This window comes from Trichomycterus rosablanca, chromosome 4 (assembly GCF_030014385.1).
Source record: "Trichomycterus rosablanca isolate fTriRos1 chromosome 4, fTriRos1.hap1, whole genome shotgun sequence".
Lineage (NCBI taxonomy): Eukaryota > Metazoa > Chordata > Actinopteri > Siluriformes > Trichomycteridae > Trichomycterus > Trichomycterus rosablanca.
Window position 1 is genome coordinate 32812439 of NC_085991.1, and position 20740 is coordinate 32833178.

General features: G+C 40.2%; 1 protein-coding gene across 1 annotated transcript in view; it reads right to left on the reverse strand.

Annotated features, from left to right (window-relative positions):
• Positions 1 to 20740, reverse strand: part of shroom4 (shroom family member 4) — a 68488-nt gene that overhangs the window by 17319 nt on the left and 30429 nt on the right. The window contains exon 3 of the mRNA XM_062994196.1: positions 415 to 570. Within this exon, the coding sequence (XP_062850266.1) occupies positions 415 to 570 (156 nt within the window). The remainder of the gene's footprint in view (positions 1 to 414; positions 571 to 20740) is intronic.

The following is a 20740-nucleotide window of genomic DNA, read 5'->3' on the forward strand; positions in this document are numbered from 1 at the left end:
TATAAAGACATTTTACATCAACAATCTAATTTAAAACCTAAAAATACAGGAAATAATTCCTTAATAAAATCAGTCTAAATCTTAACAAATCAAACCAGTCCATGTGGTTGATTTATAAAAAGTACACAAGGATTGTATCTGTTTATTTAGCAGCCATTTATGTACCATTATATGTCATTCAAATACCTTAATCACTTTGGTCACAAATCTTAAAAGAATGCAAGAATTAAAAAGTGTAAAAATAGCAGCATTATCAAGCAAGGAGTGTGTTGACATAAGGCATGAGATCACTGACTTCCTGATCATGTTTTTTTAGAAACTCATTAGAGGAAAAATCCCCCAAGAAGAAATGTGCCAACTTTCCAACTGCTTCTATGTACTTAATGCTGGTTATAAGTGTATGGGTTAGAATACCTGTCACCCCCTGAGTGCCAAGGTACACTGAAGGGAGTGGGGTGGAGCTGCATGGCCGGAGGGCCGTCCGGACCGCTTACTGGACCTGGCACGGAGGGTGCTTCAGATGACTTCAGCAGGTGCCAGGATTGAGGCCGGAACAGTGGGACGGAGCGTCTATAAAGACAAACATGGATGATTACAATCTAGACAATAACATTGATGCACATGTTTTGCTGCAGTCTAATTAAGTAAACATACTAAAAAGTTGTCATTGTTTTGCAAAGATGTCTGAATGTGGAACAATACACGATTACTATTTAGTGCAGTAAATTTAACTTTGTCAGCTATCCAAATGCACTGAGTTGCATTTAAATCAATCATTACCATTTACAGCAGTGATTTAACCTATAAATCAAAGTTACTACTGTTTCTGCTTTTCACATCATTCCTTATCCACAAAAATGTCTGATTCCCCCCTGCAGAGGACCTGGAGCTGGGGTAATGATACAGTGTAACCAAACAAAATCTGACTCAAGAATTATAAACCACAAGCTTATTCAGCAATAATCATTTCAGCTTTTGTAAGAAATCTGCGGAATATGTTCTTTATATCTGTCCATTAAAAATTAGCAGCATTCATGAAATATTGCCAAGAATGTGTGTACATCCCATTTCTGCCATTGAAGAAAACACAATATTCCCAAAAATTATGGATGATATGCTTCCTAGTACAGCAATAGTTCTGAATAGGTTGTTATTATTGTAATTATAAAATAATGGTGGTCCCTATTGGGTAATTGAACTAAATAGGAAATACTGAAAATAAACACTCAAAATAACATACTGCTGGAATAACTGCAATCTGATATATTTTTGTATATAATTTAAGTACAGCTCCAAGATGAATTATTTATAATCTGTCAAAACTGATTGGATCATTGACTCGCCAGAGGAGTGTTAGTCTGAGAAAGATTTAATAGTAAAAATAAGTCACTGCTCAGTCTTTCTTATTCTTTGTATGTTATTTTGACTTGAATTTAAAATCTTCAAAGCTATTATTAAATTGAACCATATTTTAAGGTGAAAAATACATTCAAGAGTTTAGAAAAAAACGATCAAGAAAAGTTAGTTGTCTTAAAAAAAGGATTGGTGGCTTAAGACCTTACATCTAGTCATTATAAATTTAGTAGAACAAACAAATCAGCATTACAAAACATGTTAAGCTTTTATTTGTAGGTTATTTATTTAGTAAATGTTAAGTAAAGCCTAAAAAGCATGAACATCACAAAACACGTCATAGCATGTGATAGCATTAAACATACATAAACCTGAAGCTAGTCACAACATAACTAAGCATTAGTGCTCTAGCTAGAGTAATATTTTTTATAACAGAAAAGTAGTAAAATCGCAGCAGACTCTTACCCGGTTGGTCTTCACGTTTACAAGAAGTAACAACAGAAAGAGTCGATCAAGTGTGAAAACCAAGAGTAAGTAACCAATGCTTGTTCTGTTGCTCAGTAGAAAAAAATCCTTAAATTCCACAAACTACATAAAAACACTGAGGTCTGGTTTTGGTGTTAGCAGTCACCCCTTATCAGATTCCTCAAGCCTAAGTGAACATATGAGTGAAGGTTTGCGGTCACTTTGGCACTAATGAGGCAGCCTAAGGCTCTGAACAGTTTTCTAGTCTGGGAAAAATGAACACACAAAACCCCTGCAAGCATGCGTGCGCACACACACACACACGCGCGCACACACACACGCACACACACACACACACACAAAATAAAACACTTCCCTCTCCCTCATACCCTTATAGTCTGAGCCAAAGTCCAAGCAGTCAGATTTTGCCTCTAGACCTCACACACAAACTCCCACTCAATTCTCTCTAATGACATTAGCGAAAGGAAGTGGTTCTCAAACGGAGAGGAAACTATGTTCCGAGCAGATAAAGGGGCAAGCCACTGCTAAAATAATACCCAGGGTCCTCTCCTATTATTGTTTGAATGTGGGGAAAATGTTAGGGTTGCTTCCTGCCTCTCTGGGAGACCTGTCAACTTTGGACAGCGGGAAAGAACATTTGAGAGACGCTTCAAATAACTGTCAAAAAGATGATGGAGAAGTGAGAGATAGGAAGTGATGTAACAGTTGTGGTGGCATGTTATCAGGTAAAGTTCTTTCTTCTGGGTAGCAAGGTGATGCAGCAGGTAGACTGTGTGACACAGCAACATCTTAAAAACAGGTTCAATCCTCACTGCTGTTTAAGTGGCTGTGATGGATTAGTGCTTAGTCAGAATGTACTCCTGCCTTCCATCCAGTGTTTCCAGGTGGTACCAGACACGCCACAATACTGACTAGAATAAAGCATACTTCAAAGGTGCATGAGCTTAAAGTTCAGCATCATCATACTTTTTACCTCTGATAATAAGGATTTACCACTGTGATAGCCACAGTGGAGGCTTATTCACGGTTATTTGATTTTAACATCATCTGCCTTTGTTCAGTACTTAGATCGATGGGACTCACCATTTGTGTCATTCAGGGATAACAGGTTTTTGCCCTGACAATGCCATAGTCATCAGAGACAAATACTGCTACAGAGCTTAATTTGTAATGGTTTTTGTCCGCCTATAAATTAATATTGATACGAGTCAATCTTGCCTTAATGCTACATTAGCTGATACCTCAATGATGCATACTGCATTTGCTGTATTTTAAAAAGAGACAGTGGCTGTCTTCACAAGTCTTGAAAAATGGATAACTACCCCTGCCTCTCCATGTACGGTAACCTTCACATGATAGGACAGACTTGTGTAGTAGTAAGAATTTGTAGTGGTTATAATGGGAGAAAATGCAGGGAAAAATATTATGGATTTCTAAAAGCATGTATCAAAATCAGAATGCTTTTTTATTTACCAAGCTATACAAGAAAGACAAGAAAGTATGTTAAGATTACAATACCACGAGTTAGGGAGACCATAGGGATCTTTTTTCTCTCTCTCTCTCTAATTGTATTTTGCTTGGTCATCTGTTTCCTTTGTTGGGTCTTATTGTAATTTTTTGTAGGGGCTGATGTTCTGCTTGTTCATGTTGTTCTTTATAAAAAAAGTAAATAAAATAATATATAAAAAAAAGATTACGCCGCTCAGGTGGCGCAGCGGTAAAAACACACATTGCAACCAGAGCTGGATTTAGAGTACGTCGTATCGAATCCAGCTCTGCCTTGCCGGCTCGAGGCTGAGTGGCTGTATGAGCAACGATTGGCTGGTTGTTCAGTTGGGGGGGCGGGACAAAGAGCCGGATGTGGGTCTCTCTCTGTCAGAATGTGATTACGACCTCTGCCAACTGATTAGAGGCGCCTGCACAGAGATGAGGAAGAGTGCCCTTAGGGTGTGTCTCTCCGCATGCAACGCTAGGTTGCGCCACACATCAATGTGTGGGTGGCAAAAATGCATCTGGCTTGCTGCTCATATGTTGGAGGGGATGTGGGTTAGCTTCGATCTCCTTGGTCAGGGCAGGGTTGGGCATAGACAGAGAGGAAGCATGATGCAAATTGGACAATTGGACGGGCTAAAGGGGGAGAAAAAGGGGAGAAAATGCAAAAAAAAAAAAAATAATTACAATAACACCATCAATAAGAAATACAATATCAATAAAAGATCATATACAATATTACAGAGAAAAACTGGTAAAAGTATGCAAACATTAATTTCAAAAACATTGGCACTATGTGAAATGGTAATTTAAAAAAAGCAGTGATTTTTACATTGGTCAACTATTTGTTGCAAATGTAAGCTAAATCCAAATTAGTTGATTAAAATACGCTTTAAAAATACAGAGAGCAGGATATTTATCTTGGTGCATGTTTTTAATGCATGTTTTTAATGCAGTGCAAATATTCAGTAGTGATTTTTGGCCTTGTCCTTCACACACATAGATTTCTCCAGATTCCCTGAATCTTTTACCAATGTTATGAATTGTTGAGGGTAAAATACTTGCAGTTGCACATTGTGAACTGTTTTGAAATGTTACATGATTGTTTGATGAATTATATAGTAAAATGACAACACATTAAATTTATATTTACCAAAAAGTAAAACATTAAATATCTTGTATTTAAACTGTAAACTTTGTTTAAATAAATGTTTAGATTAATCACTGCTTTCTGGTGGGGCAGGTCAGTAACACACACACACAATCCACTGACTCAGTGGTACTGTGTGCATACTTCAGCCCTCTTTGTCTGGTTAGTGCCGGCTGCAATCCTATAGGGTTAATAGACTCATGAGTCAGTAGCCCCCTCATCTCACAGATGTTAAAAAAGCCCTGACTGTCTACAGCTAAAGAAAAATAACTCTATTCCCCAAAGCTAATACATGTGTCTAATACATTAACACATTAGACTTCACTAGACAACTTTCAATAAACATTGTCCAAAATGTTTCAGTTTCTACTGGATACAGTCATGGTGGTTGAAAATGGTAATTGAATGCAGTGTTAATATTATAATTCTATTTATTAGTATTTCTTTATTGATTGAACAAGCCTTTCAACAATAACATTTTTACATTTGTGTAAACATTTAAGTTACCAAATTACCAAACAGGAATCCACTAACTGTGTTATAATCCACTGTAGTGCTAACTTAACAAGTAAATATTAACAAGTTAGCACTAGTAGGACCTACATACCACTTTAAATAATTAAAGATGTCAGAGAACCTGCTGTATAATTGAAACAGAGCTGTGACTGGACAGTGCTTACATCACATTAAGTCAGAAAGATGCATTGTTACATTTCAGTTACAGTTAGTGCTTTTCTTTATGTGCATTTAGCTGGAATTTTGTAAAGATGTAAGGTAGCTTCACATGTTTAAGAGAAAGGACATGTTGGCCATACAGTGAGGTACTCAAATGGTTCACCAGTGTAAATTATTTTATTTGAAAACTAGGTAGCTGGATACAAGTACATTAGGAGAAAAATGGGAAAATGCAAAATTGAATAAATAAGATTAATAAGGGCGGCTTGGTGGATCAGTGGGTAGCACAGTTGCCTAACAGCATTAGGTTCCTGGGTTCGATTCTTTGGTAGCACGGTCTGGGTCCTTTCTGTGTGGAGTTTGCATGTTCTCCCCATGTCTGTGTGGGTTTCCTCTGGGAGCTCCGGTTTCCTCCCACAGTCCAAAGACATGCAAGTGAGGTGAATTAGAGATACAAAATTGTTCATGACTGTGTTTGACATTAAAGACTTGAACTGATGAATCTTGTGTAACCAGTAACTACCCGTCTTGTCATGAATGTATCCAAAGTGTGTAAAACAACACGTTAAAATACTAATAAATGAATAAATAAATAAAAAGATTAATAAGTTATAGCTGCTTGTGTTCAAGTCTCAGATACACTGCTGGCTTGGTCATGTACTCTAACTAAATTTGTAAAAACACAATGAAAAGGACATGTCATTCAACATATTGAATAACATGGTATTCATACATGCTTCGTTTGTTTAGACAGTATTTGTGTGAGGGGGGTCACATAATTTGCACATTCTTAACATTCCAATAAATAATACTTTAAATAAATATGCTTGAAGGGGTAAACTGTTAGTTGTACCCATTAAAGCTGATACTTGACCTCTAACCCGACCCCTTGGAAACCCTATACAAGCACACAAATGCACCCATACACACTCTTGATTTTAGTGTTTCATGCACATCACATTTCTGCAATCACCATTGTTTGTTCTGTAGTCATGCACTTCCCAAAAACACATTGCCCACATTCCATATAATCACCAGCGCTCTGAACATTACAGCCATATTCAGAAAATGAGCCCCTCAGGAAGGGAACTGTCCAGAACTGGCCTCCTCAGCACAATGGCTTGTTTGTTGTTTTGGGTTCGTTCCATCTCTCTCTCTTTTCTTTAAGTAGTTTCCTAAAGGACAAGAATTATTTAAGAATTCCCCCGGACAAACAACTTATCATCGATACTGCCCCCTCCTCACTGTAGTTTTGTCTGGACTTTCTCATGTAAATGAATGTTGTGTTGAGTCATGACTTCAGGTAAACCACAAAGCAAATGTAGACAAAACAATATAGATGTACACACACACACACACAGATGCACGCAGGCGCACCCCACTGAGCAAAAACACAAGAACCACCCGACTAATATGCTGTCAAAACATCTATGACCCCCAGACATGCTTTCAGCGATTAGCACTGGCAGTTGACTGGTCTGCGACTATGTAGATACAAACACCAAAGGGTTCAATGTCTGTGAATTATAATACATTTACCTCATCATCAGTTTTAAAATGATCTGCAATCTGAGCCGAAGTAGCCCTTCAGTTAGACAGAGGCAACTGAGTATACAAATTATTTTATTTGTGCATGTGAATTTTTAATTTTGCCAATTATCCTTTTCGTATTTGGCATTAAGAACTCAACGTCCATTCTTCCCAAAAACAGCTGAAACGTGGACTCATCTGACCACAGAACACACTTCCACTGTCTTACAATCTACCTGAGAAAAGCTTTGGTCCAGAGAACTCTGCATAGAATTCTCTTTGTGTAATAGAGTTTCATGTTGAATTTCTTGATGGAGCAGCAGACTGTGTTAATTGACAATGGTTTCCAAAAGTACTCAATAGCCTATATGAATATATTTACATTTATAGATATTACAACTCATTTAATTGTCCTTTTATCAGTTAAATAAAGGTACAAGAGAATGTGTACACAGCACTGATTCTTGTTTGATTGCATTTTACAAAGTGTTCCCAGGACCACATTGGCCTCAATAATTCTGAAATGGAAGAAGCTTGGCACAGCCCTGGGCAGGGATGTAAGAAAGAATCTAATGATCACTGGAAAAGAGCTTCAAACGCCTGTACAGAGATGGAAAATCCTCCTGGATGGGCAAACATCTCTGCAGCACTTAATAAATTAGGTCTTCATGGTAGAGTGGCAAAAGGGAAGTCCCTATTTTGAAAGGCATAGTGCTTAATGTTCTGCACACACACTATATATCACCTGGCTAATACCATCCCTGAGGTGAAATCTAGTAGGTTTAAACCATGGGAGTGCATCTCAGTAGCAGGGACATGGAGAGTAATAAGAATTTAGAAACAAATGAATGGAGAAAAATACAGGGCAACAGTTCATCTTTCAGCCTGATACTAACACAAAGCATACTGTCAAAACAACACGAGTCACTTTTAAGTCCTTAAGTGGCAGAAATTAAAATGGTCTGAGTCAGGCTTTAAAATGCATGTTTTTGAATTTACAAATTAGTAAATAAAAAATAAACATAATTTAAAAGGCATAAACTGTTCCATCAAAACAGAATGCACTCACACCTCACTGGGCAGGCGGTTAAAAGTGAATATGGGTGCTGTATACTTTCGTAAAACAATATGATTATATTGAATATAAGTGCATAACTTAACACAAACTAAATTAGGATACATGTTGTTAAAATATAAAATCATAATTTTATTTGTTTAAATGCTAATTTTAATTAATTGTTTACATTATTAGGTCAACATATTTTGGCATTCTAAGCTGATAAAATTCAAACAATACTTATTACTTAGAATTAAGGCCCTACTCCATGAAAATTGCATCACAGACCGTAAAATGAGCTGTTCCCCATGTAATATGCAATTTGCTGTGAAATTTAAACTATAAGGTTTGTGTTTAACGATTTGTTTTTCACTCGCATAGCATTCAAGCACTTTTCATTGACTATAGTTTGCACTATAAGGCAGTTCTAGCAATCCTACGGCAATTCAGTTAGCAATCACTTAGTCAAAATGTCCAAGATGTCCAAGTCTAAAGCAGCTAAAAACACTACCCGGGTAACTGAGTTTGGAAAACTTCCAACTAATTCTGTAGACGCAGAGGGAGGTGTGTCAAAACGGACGAGCATTTTCGTATTTAAGACGGAGCATGAAGTCTCGCACTGTCACTGGATGTTCTAGGTTCACATTCAACTATTACGATAGGCTGTGCTGTATATTGTAGCTTCCATTTATTCCATTATTCGGCTTATGAGTGTAATTTAATGAACTTTTTTTCAAAAATCTGTGAATTCTGTGATCTTTGAAAAACAAGGTCCGTGAAATTAGTAGAGCCCTACCTTTAACATTACATTATTGATAATTCTGTAGGAGTTTTATTTTGCAATCTTAAGTAAAAGAAATTTTGATTTCTGTAAACATCATTCTGCAAAACTGAAAACACAAGACAGTTTAGTCTTGGCAGGGTATTACATGTAGAATTGAAAACACAGTCACTGAACAGAGAAGTGCCTTTACCAAACTGAGGCTGCAAAGTTGTGAGCACATAATTTATTTTATATAATTGAATTTATACCCCAGTTGGCAGTGGTAATGAGGAGAGGTTTCCACATACTTATGGAAAAGAGAGCAATTGTGTGAAACTGATTTTTCACCAAACTGTTTATTGGTTGGAACTAGTCTATGCAGTCGTTTAAGTGATTATCTGTAGAAATGTCTATATAACTACTATCTCTGATCCTACCTCTACTCTATATTACAATGAACTCGTCTTTACTGCACATGGGGATTCTAGTTCTGATAGTTTTTTCTTCTCAGGACCGTAGCTGTCAAGAGACAAGTAATGTCTCAGGACTAATGGCACTGGTAATAAAAAGCAGTTGTGTTGCTTTGTGCGGTCAGACAGCAGTGGAATCCCAATGGCAGCTGGTCCCAGGCCTCACACTGAGAGAGCAGTCTGCACTGATGACTCTGCAAGTTCTACACTAGACTAAGCGACTGCTCTTCAAATGACTTAAACACATGTTCATAATCATACATACATTTCACAGACCACACTGTATTAGCCGTACTGTATATAAAAAAAGAAAAAATGTGTATAACATTACATGAAGAAAAACAGCACAGACATATGTATGCACAAGAACATGGAATGAGAAAAGCACATGGAAGATTGATGAAAGTGTGTGAGAGAGAGTAGGTCTAAGAATGCTTGGAATGTCCATTGTTTTGACAGGAGCCAAAGCTCTTTTGTTTTTGAAGTTTCTTGGCACAGCAGGAGGGGGTCTTGCTGAGCACTTTTCTGGAAACTTCCTGGCGCTGTTCGCCCTGAACTTGTCCGTTTCTCTTTGCCCCCTCCACCTCTCTCCATTTTGCTTAGATCTAAGGGAACTGACACATCCCCCATGGCTCATAAACTTATAGAAGGGAATGTTATTTAGCCTGTTGTCTTAAGTGTCTGGGACAGACAAGCCTCCAAATGGCTCTCCACACTCTGTCCTCTTGCAGGGAGCATTAGCAGGCATTGCTTTTAGCACTGCATTTGGTTATTTTCTATGTTAATGATGGATGGGAAACATTAGGACTGTAGGATGTTGCTTATTAAAGTGTAGAAGTGGAAATTATGTACTTCTAATTAGTGCAGCTCTGAGTGATGAGGCCTAGAAAAACTGCTCCTCTTGTAATATTAAAATAAGGTTTTCCTGTGCAGTGGTAAAACACGCTAGCACACCAGAGCTGACATTTCGAACTTGTTGGTTCAAATCTCAGCTCTGCTACCAGCAGGCTGGGCGCCTATATGAACAACGTTTGGCTTGTTGTTCAGCAAGGGTGCCGGAGGGGGTTCCTCATAACTGATGTAATTACGACCTCTGATGGCTGATTAATTGTGCCTGCACAGAGTGTGTCTTTCAGGCTGATCCACGTATGAACTCGGCTCGTTCAGGTGAAAAGATGCAGTCGGCTACTGCACACGTGTCGGAGGGGCCATTAGTCATGCCTCTCTTCAGTCAGAGAGGAGGTCAACATCAGTAGAGAGGAAGCGTAATGCAATCGGGTAATTGAATATGGCTAGATTGGGAGGAACAACCTTCCCCTGCTCTTGTCCACATGGATTTCCTCTGGTTAATATTGTAAGTGTATTTGAACCTGCTTTAAGTAAGTCTTAAGCAATGGGCTGGTGCTCTGTGAAAGGTGTGTTTCCACTTTGTGCCCAGTGTTTCCAAGATCTCTAAGTTTATTATGACATTGACAGTGTTGCTATTAGTTTGCTAGTTACATAATGCTTGCAAGAACATACATAAGAAGTTATATACTTCTAATCCCCCCAAAATGACTTATTGCTTATTTAGTCAGTGATGCTTTTTACATTTATGTGACAATTACATGTATGCTATTTAAGCAGATGCTTCTTTTTAAAGTGACTTGAGTGTTTCTGAATATATAACAAGCAATTGGTTGCTTTGCAACAGTAGCAATTTAGAGATGGTGGGCTTAAACAAGCAACCTTCTGATTACAAGTCCAGAACCCTAATCACTGAGCTTCCGCTACCCAGCCTAAGTACATGAATCAATTAAATAACTGCCAAAATCATACAGTGGTTGTGTTAGTAGCAGCATACAATGCACTTGCTTACTGACACTTGTTACTCATAGTAGCAAGTAAAGAATTGGACGTTCAAATCTATTTTATATAATTCAACTTCTTTTCCGACAATAAATACAAATATTATGATAACCGTAAGTGCATTTTTTTTCTTTTCTGAATGCAACACTTCGATATCGCTGGCCCTTTTAAGCAAATCCAAATATTTTTATACAGCTCGCATATTATGAAAATGTCCTCATTTATCACGATAGTATATTTTTAAAGTGTCACCCGCCCCTAGATTAATTAAGCTTATAGTTATGCAACGTGTGAATTTTTTTTAGGTCTAGGGGAGAGCTTTCCCAAAGACTTACTGTGATAACAGGTGCATCAATTTAAGTCTGAAGGAAACTATTTTTCTAGCAGGCGGTGAGTAAGCCTGAGTCAAAACTTCTCCCATGAAGCAAAATAAATATGTGAGGCCAGAGAGCAACAGCCTAACTTTCCTGTAGCGTTCTGCCCTTCCTCAGTGTGTTTAGGTCTGTCTGTGCTTGGCTTGTGTGCAGCCCTCTGTGTCACTCCTATTCACTCACAGACTAAACAATAGCCTTTGCTACTGGACTTGTCATGGCCCGGGATTAACGGTTAGTCTCTTGCTAATGGCCTTGTGAATGCACTGTCTAAATCTGCTGCTACAGTAGGCGCCTGAAACAGGAAGCAGGAGAAGGAAGCATAACTGGGCGGACCAGGAAGTCCAACGCAAGTGGACAGGAATTTCCCAAGAAGTGAGCACACCGGTCAGGATGGCAAGATGACTACCGCACCCATGCTAGACATACTGTGTTAAGAACAGAAGGTGGTATGTTTTATACATTTCGATTTTTAAATAAAAGCCAAGAATTTGTTTTAATACATGCACCTACTGAGTCAAACCGAATCCGAAATGACATCAACAGACCGGAACACTACACACTTAAAACAATCCCTATTTGCAGCTAAACAATAGAATAAATGTATGCAGGAAGGATGTACACACTGTCTCCGGTCCATAACCATAACAAACATCCGATTTACTGCACATGTCATCATACTATTCTCACGTACTATACACACATACACTGTCCTCTTTTGGTTAGTTAGAGGGAGGACATCTACCGGTTCCAACAGAACACGCAGGCACCTTAATGACGAATAAGCACAAAGAACAATACTAAACATACCAGTGTATGTCACGTCACACCAGTGATTGATATATTTCCAACTGAATCATGGACAACTTCCCCAAATGTTCCCAAACCCTTGCCAGAAATAATTTAGTAAGTAATTTTAGCTCTAAGTTAAGAAACACAGTAGAACAGCTAATAAAGTGAATGGAACACATTGCTGTGAACCTGGGTTTCATTTTCACCTCACATTTTATTAGCCTGCTCCACCACATGGGTATTGACGCATTGTTTTTTTATGTGACAAATAAATTCAAGTGGTATGGTGTTGGCAGTGTTCATGTCAGTTTTCTCCAGGTACTTCAGTTTTAACCCACCTTTATCTGACAAAAGATGAAATGGCTATTTTAAACTGCACATAGATGGGTGGGAGAGTGAGTGAGTGAGTGAGTGAGTGAGTGAGTGTAAACTGCACATAGATGGGTGGGTGAGTGAGTGAGTGTAAACTGCACATAGATGGGTGGGAGAGTGAGTGAGTGAGTGAGTGAGTGAGTGTAAACTGCACATTGATGGGTGGGAGAATGAGTGAGTGAGTGAGTGAGTGAGAGTAAACTGCACATAGATGGGTGGGAGAGTGAGTGAGTGAGTGAGTGAGTGAGAGTAAACTGCACATAGATGGGTGGGAGAGTGAGTGAGTGAGTGAGAGTAAACTGCACATAGATGGGTGGGAGAGTGAGTGAGTGAGTGAGTGAGTGAGTGTAAACTGCACATAGATGGGTGGGAGAGTGAGTGAGTGAGTGAGTGAGTGAGTAAGTGAGTGAGTGAGTGAGAGTAAACTGCACATAGATGGGTGGGAGAGTGAGTGAGTGAGAGTAAACTGCACATAGATGGGTGGGAGAGTGAGTGAGAGTAAACTGCACATAGATGAGTGGGAGAGTGAGTGAGTGAGTAAGTGAGTGAGTGAGAGAGAGTAAACTGCACATAGATGAGTGGGAGAGTGAGTGAGTGAGTAAGTGAGTGAGTGAGAGAGAGTAAACTGCACATAGATGAGTGGGAGAGTGAGTGAGTAAGTGAGAGAGAGAGTAAACTGCACATAGATGGGTGGGAGAGTGAGTGAGTGAGTGAGAGAGAGAGTAAACTGCACATAGATGGGTGGGAGAGTGAGTGAGTGAGTGAGTGAGAGTAAACTGCATATAGATGGGTGGGAGAGTGAGTGAGTGAGAGTAAACTGCATATAGATGGGTGGGAGAGTGAGTGAGTGAGTGAGTGAGAGAGAGAGAGTAAACTGCACATAGATGGGTGGGAGAGTGAGTGAGTGAGTGAGTGAGTGAGAGTAAACTGCATATAGATGGGTGGGAGAGTGAGTGAGTGAGTGAGAGAGAGAGAGTAAACTGCACATAGATGGGTGGGAGAGTGAGTGAGAGTAAACTGCACATAGATGGGTGGGAGAGTGAGTGAGTGAGAGTAAACTGCACATAGATGGGTGGGAGAGTGAGTGAGTGAGTGAGTGAGAGTAAACTGCACATAGATGAGTGGGAGAGTGAGTGAGTAAGTGAGAGAGAGAGTAAACTGCACATAGATGGGTGGGAGAGTGAGTGAGTGAGTGAGTGAGAGTAAACTGCATATAGATGGGTGGGTGAGTGAGTGAGTGAGAGAGAGAGAGTAAACTGCACATAGATGGGTGGGAGAGTGAGTGAGTGAGTGAGTGAGAGTAAACTGCATATAGATGGGTGGGAGAGTGAGTGAGTGAATGAGTGAGAGAGAGAGAGTAAACTGCACATAGATGGGTGGGAGAGTGAGTGAGTGAGTGAGTGAGAGAGAGAGAGTAAACTGCACATAGATGGGTGGGAGAGTGAGTGAGTGAGTGAGTGAGAGAGAGAGAGTAAACTGCACATAGATGGGTGGGAGAGTGAGTGAGAGTAAACTGCACATAGATGGGTGGGAGAGTGAGTGAGTGAGTGAGTGAGAGAGAGTAAACTGCATATAGATGGGTGGGAGAGTGAGTGAGTGAGTGAGTGAGAGAGAGAGAGAGAGTAAACTGCACATAGATGGGTGGGAGAGTGAGTGAGTGAGTGAGTGAGAGAGAGAGAGAGAGTAAACTGCACATAGATGGGTGGGAGAGTGAGTGAGAGTAAACTGCACATAGATGGGTGGGAGAGTGAGTGAGTGAGTGAGTGAGTGAGTGAGAGTAAACTGCACATAGATGGGTGGGAGAGTGAGTGAGTGAGTGAGTGAGTGAGAGTAAACTGCACATAGATGGGTGGGAGAGTGAGTGAGTGAGTGAGAGTAAACTGCACATAGATGGGTGGGAGAGTGAGTGAGTGAGTGAGTGAGAGAGAGAGAGTAAACTGCACATAGATGGGTGGGAGAGTGAGTGAGTGAGTGAGTGAGAGAGAGAGAGTAAACTGCACATAGATGGGTGGGAGAGTGAGTGAGTGAGTGAGTGAGTGAGAGAGAGAGAGTAAACTGCACATAGATGGGTGGGAGAGTGAGTGAGAGTAAACTGCACATAGATGGGTGGGAGAGTGAGTGAGTGAGTGAGTGAGAGAGAGTAAACTGCATATAGATGGGTGGGAGAGTGAGTGAGTGAGTGAGAGAGAGTAAACTGCACATAGATGGGTGGGAGAGTGAGTGAGTGAGTGAGTGAGTGAGAGAGAGAGAGAGAGAGAGAGAGAGTAAACTGCACATAGATGGGTGGGAGAGTGAGTGAGAGTAAACTGCACATAGATGGGTGGGAGAGTGAGTGAGAGTAAACTGCACATAGATGGGTGGGAGAGTGAGTGAGTGAGTGAGTGAGAGTAAACTGCACATAGATGGGTGGGAGAGTGAGTGAGTGAGTGAGAGTAAACTGCACATAGATGGGTGGGAGAGTGAGTGAGTGAGTGAGTGAGAGTAAACTGCACATAGATGGGTGGGAGAGTGAGTGAGTGAGTGAGAGTAAACTGCACATAGATGGGTGGGAGAGAGAGTGAGTGAGTGAGAGTAAACTGCACATAGATGGGTGGGAGAGTGAGTGAGAGTAAACTGCACATAGATGGGTGGGAGAGTGAGTGAGTGAGTGAGTGAGTGAGTGAGAGAGAGTAAACTGCACATAGATGAGTGGGAGAGTGAGTGAGTGAGTAAGTGAGAGAGAGAGTAAACTGCACATAGATGAGTGGGAGAGTGAGTGAGTGAGTAAGTGAGAGAGAGAGTAAACTGCACATAGATGAGTGGGAGAGTGAGTGAGTGAGTAAGTGAGTGAGTGAGAGAGAGTAAACTGCACATAGATGGGTGGGAGAGTGAGTGAGTGAGAGAGTAAACTGCATATAGATGGGTGGGAGAGTGAGTGAGTGAGAGAGTAAACTGCACATAGATGGGTGGGAGAGTGAGTGAGTGAGAGAGTAAACTGCACATAGATGGGTGGGAGAGTGAGTGAGAGTAAACTGCACATAGATCGGTGGGAGAGTGAGTGAGTGAGTGAGTGAGTGAGTGAGAGAGAGTAAACTGCACATAGATGGGTGGGAGAGTGAGTGAGAGAGAGTAAACTGCACATAGATGGGTGGGAGAGTGAGTGAGAGTAAACTGCACATAGATGGGTGGGAGAGTGAGTGAGTGAGTGAGTGAGTGAGAGAGAGTAAACTGCACATAGATGGGTGGGAGAGTGAGTGAGAGAGAGTAAACTGCACATAGATGGGTGGGAGAGTGAGTGAGTGAGTGAGTGAGTGAGAGAGAGAGAGTAAACTGCACATAGATGGGTGGGAGAGTGAGTGAGAGAGAGTAAACTGCACATAGATGGGTGGGAGAGTGAGTGAGTGAGAGTAAACTGCACATACGTAGATGGGTGGGAGAGTGAGTGAGTGAGTGAGTGAGTGAGCAACTGAGCAAAAGAATGAGCAAGTGTAAACTGCACATAGATGGGTGGGTGAGTGAGTAAATGAATGAGTGAGTGAATATTATTTATTAGGATTTTACCGTCATGTTTTACACACTTTGGTTACATTCATGACAGAACAGGTAGCTACTGGTTACACCAGATTCATTAGTTCAAGTTTGAGTGAGTGAGCGATACATATAACTGTAAATAACACAAAAAAACAGTGCAATTGCTGAGTGTCTTCTCAAAATGGTGCAACAGCGTCTTTCAGGGGAAAAAAAGGTTGGTAGTTACTTTGCAATAGGGAAGAACTAGCAAGTGGGTGAGAATTAAGAACAACATAACTAACAAAAACAAATATTAAAAAGACAATAAACATGAAATACGGTAAAAAGAGGCACACAACAGGTCCGGGTTTGGTTTCCACTTATGAACCAAGGAACTATTAATATACTCACTCACTCATACAACTATCACACATAATATTTCAAGTACACCAAAGGGTTGGAACAAAGAACACGCTTTTCTACTTTAGCACACGGGAAGTATGCCCACATACTTATTTACACATGAACACCCACTTACACTAACTGATCCATGTTCCACTGTGTACTTAGCATGGTATTGAGTCTTGGCTACAACCATGTGACCTTTACCAAGCATCCAAAACTCACAACAGACAAAGTGCTATTAAATTTAATAGATGAAAGTCTGAATGCTCGTATTATATTGAAATATTATTGCAATAATTCAAGTGAGTCACTTACTCACATATGTAATGGAAGGTCTTGTTTCTAATTTTAAATGGTCTGGTTGCATAAGGACATGCATTTCTTTCCTGCTTAAGTGTCATGGAAACAGAAGAAATAAAGAGGTAGACAATGGTAGCCCTGCTTTTAGGAGGCTTTAATAGCTCCTCAGTCCTGACAACTTGCTAACTAAATGTTCCATGATGGGGTCTAGCAACCGTTATAGCAGCCACATCAGCACGCAGTAAATGTCATTCTGATGAAATTCTGACTAAAATTACACACATAAAGACATCCAAGAGCCAAGTCTGTTTTTTTTACAAGCCGACCAATAATTCACATCCACACCCACTCACACAAACCAAAGAAAACACACAGAGAAAATCAGTTCATACAGTACTCGACATGTATTCCACACTCCACGTACCCCTTAAAGCTGTGGTGGAATGACAAGGATCTAGTACTTCATACAAGAACCGAGGAGTACAGAACAGCTATTGACCTGAAATGCCTTGAAAAAAACCCACAGAAAGCGGGAAACCACAGGCAGGCTAATAACACTGAGACTTACTGATGCATTTCTGAACCACAGCCAAATAAATGGATGTGCAAAAAACTGAAGAAATTTTCCAGTTTCAGCAACTCCCTCCAACTCTCCCCAGCCCAATGCCCCTAATGCATTATTATTTACTTTACAGCTGGCACTGCTAGTGTACGCATATGTTCCTGGTGTATAGGACTGTCCATAGTGTATTGAAAAAGTGTTTAGGGCTGTTTCTGGTTTATAACTGTTCTTAAAGAAAAGTTTGATTCTGCTGCTTTCTCTAGTATACAGTAGAACTCTTGGTACCATACAGAATTGCTTCTGTATTGAACTATTTCCAGTGTATGGGATCACCACTGGTGTATAGTACAAACCCTGGTTTAAAGGCTATTCCTGGTGAATAGGGCCATTCATTGTGTACATATTTGTTTCCAATGTTTATGAATGTTCTGGGCCTCAGGGTGTACAGAAACATTTCTGGTTGATTCCTGTATTGGATGATTACACTATGTATGATTCTGTACACCAAGATTTTTAGAGGTGCAGTTAACAGGGTAAAAACAGTAGCTGCAACATTCAGCTTAATTTATTGTGTCAGTTCACAAACAGTCAGAAAGGAATGACCGGTAGTCACTGTAGCAAGCTGGAACTGATATAAAAGCATAACCCAAATCAATTATTTCATGGAAATCCCCTCTAACTAGACTTAGTCACACACAAACAAACATTCTGAACACATGTACATTCTGGAACGGTTGCAATAAATGCTGCTATTCAGACCATTGAATCATTGTAGTTCAGGCTTCAGTCACTGTGTGGCAGTACACCATGCAAAGGCAAATTAACCTTACACATAAACACGTTTTCAACTAATCCTTGAGCATATTTGCCCTGCTCATAACCTACTTCTTCACACCCATGGTAAAAGCTGGTAAATTGACTTATTATTAGGACCAGGGTTTTTTAGCAGGAAAAAATACCACAAGATACATGGCAATAATAATAATAATCATTATCATCATCAAATCATCATCATAAGTTATGATTATACAGTGCCTTTCACAAACCCAAGTTCGCTTTACAGAATGAATTGAATCTAAGAGTTGTGGTAGTGAGTTGAAGTAAGCTGAGAAGAGATACATCTGAGCCTGGCTTTAAAGGTAGAAAGGGGAGTTCCAGAGAGAGAGGACAGGAACACTAAATGACACCCATAGGGGACAATCCAGACCTGGGGTAGGTAGAAGGCCTGAATTTCAGGACCTTAGTTTGCGAGGTGGGATACAGGGATTAAGCAGGTCTGCTAGGTAAGCAGGCATCATGCCACGCAGAGCTTTGAAGGTTAACTGCAAAATTTTATAATAGATGCGTTTAGTCACTGGTAGCCAGTGTTGGTGAGTAACAGGAGTCTAGATGCAGAATTTTGGATGCATCGTAGAGGGCAAAGCAATTGTGATGCAAAAGTCTAACCTCGATGTGATGAGGACAGTGGGAGCGATATTGCACAGGTGACATATGCTGACTTGGTCTTGAATTTTTTGTTTGTGTAGTTCAAAGGTAAGACTGGGGGTCGAAGAGGACACAAAGGTTTCACACAGTGATGGAAGGGCTGACAGGAATATTATCAACAACTAGTATTGATTAGTATTGGCAGTAAGTAACCCAGTAACCCAGCTCAAATACAGACAGCATGTTATCTAAACCCAGACTTGTCTATGTAATAGTTTTAATCTCTTGGTGAATGTATAATTGGCTGATATACCTCAGATTATTTAAGCAGATTGATAATGTTTATCTTAATCCCCATATCAATATTGAACTGCTATATCACTGCACAAGTACTGCACTGTTTGTACAATGTACAGTACTATTTAATATAATAAGATCTCTGCAACCTGTGCTCGCAAATCTTTCTGCAATTTAAGCATCTCCCTACAATTTTGTACGAGACATCATCCTTTACCAAAAAGAGAGAAATTCACATCAAAATCTATTTAGATTTCTAGGAAGACAGACAATCCTGCTCACTTTACTGAATCCAGACCTTGCAAGCCTGTGCAGCTGGTAAAGTAGTTAACACTGGTCATAACGATGTAAATCCTACACTCGCATCCTTTTACTGTCTAAAGAGTTTGGCATGTTTACCACATTAAAGAGTGTGTGTTATCTCTGGGTACTCCATTCCTTGTACCTTTCCAAGAACATTCAAAAAGTGTACTGGCTACTCTAAATGGTATTCGGATGTAAATGAGCAAATGTGTAATGTGTGTAATGGTCTGCAATAAACTGGCACCCTAATTTGCCTTGTGTGGTGCTGGACCCACCACAAAGCTGACCAGGATTAAGCAACTAGAGTAAGTAAGAGAAATATTTGTATGAATAGTTTACACAAATGTATAACAGGGCAGTGACCACAGGCTGTTGACTATGGCTGAGGATCATTATGTTGGATGCCAGTGATAAGGCAAAGATAAGAGTGTTGCTCCAGCAGCATAATGGATGAATACAGGTAGAAAAACAATGAACAAGTCATTGAGAACTCTGAACACCCAAACAGAGGACAGAATCTTCTAGATAAACACTATCCATATGGTCACCAGAGGTCTGACTCAACTTAACTGTACTTAGCAACGATAATTGCTGGCTGCATACTTTTCTGGAATCTGTTTGGTCCTGTATTCACCTCCGTTTCCTTAATGATTGATTTCCTGAGTGTGTCTTTTTCTTGTGATCTGGTTTGAGTTAAACCTATTTTTTCATGTCCATTCGCAATGTCTTGTAGTTCATTGTTCTTTAGCTGTGTATTTCCTGGTACCTCGTTTCATACATTTCTGCATTTTGACCTTGGCCTTGTTTTAAGATTTATTATAGATAACCCCTGTTAAATGCTGTCGTCTAAGAGCTCTGAGACATGGAGTGGACTCCACCAGATGATCTCCAGACTGGTGTACTTTTTACACACATGCCTATTACTGATTTCCACATTGCAAACATGAGAGGGGGGCGGTGCAAAGCTGCAGTTGCAAGGAGTTACAGTGGTGAAATTGGATGAGTTTAATGCTTGGTGTCAAGGGTACAAAGTAGTTGAAGAAGAGAGTGCATGCAGGATGAAGTGGGTGGCGTAGAGTGGCAGGAGTGATTTGTGACAGAAGGGAATCTGCCAGAGTGAAAGGGACAGTAGTGAGGCCTACTATGTTATATGGCTTTGAAAAGGCAGGAGAGGGAGCTGAAGGTGGCAGAGATGACCATGCTAAGATTCTCATTGAAAGTGATGAGGATGGACAAGATTAGGAACGGGTTTATTAAAAGGACAGTGCAGGGAGAATGTTTTGGAGACAAAGTTAGGGAGGCGAGATTGCGATGGTTTGGGCGTGTGCAGAGGGATTAGAGATCTATGGGGAGAAGGGTGCTGAGGATGGAGCTGCCAGGTAAAAGGAGAGGCAGGCCAATGAAGAGGTTTATAGATTCGGTGAGAGAGGACATGCAGATGAAGACGAATTATCCGCTGTGGCAACCCCTAACGTGAAGAGCCTAAAGTAGAAGAAACTATACTTTTATTTGATTAGGGTTTTTGGCTATACTACCCACCCCTGATCCAGACTCCAGCGGGTAGTTATTCAGAAGTTATAATGCACAAGTGACCTAATGTT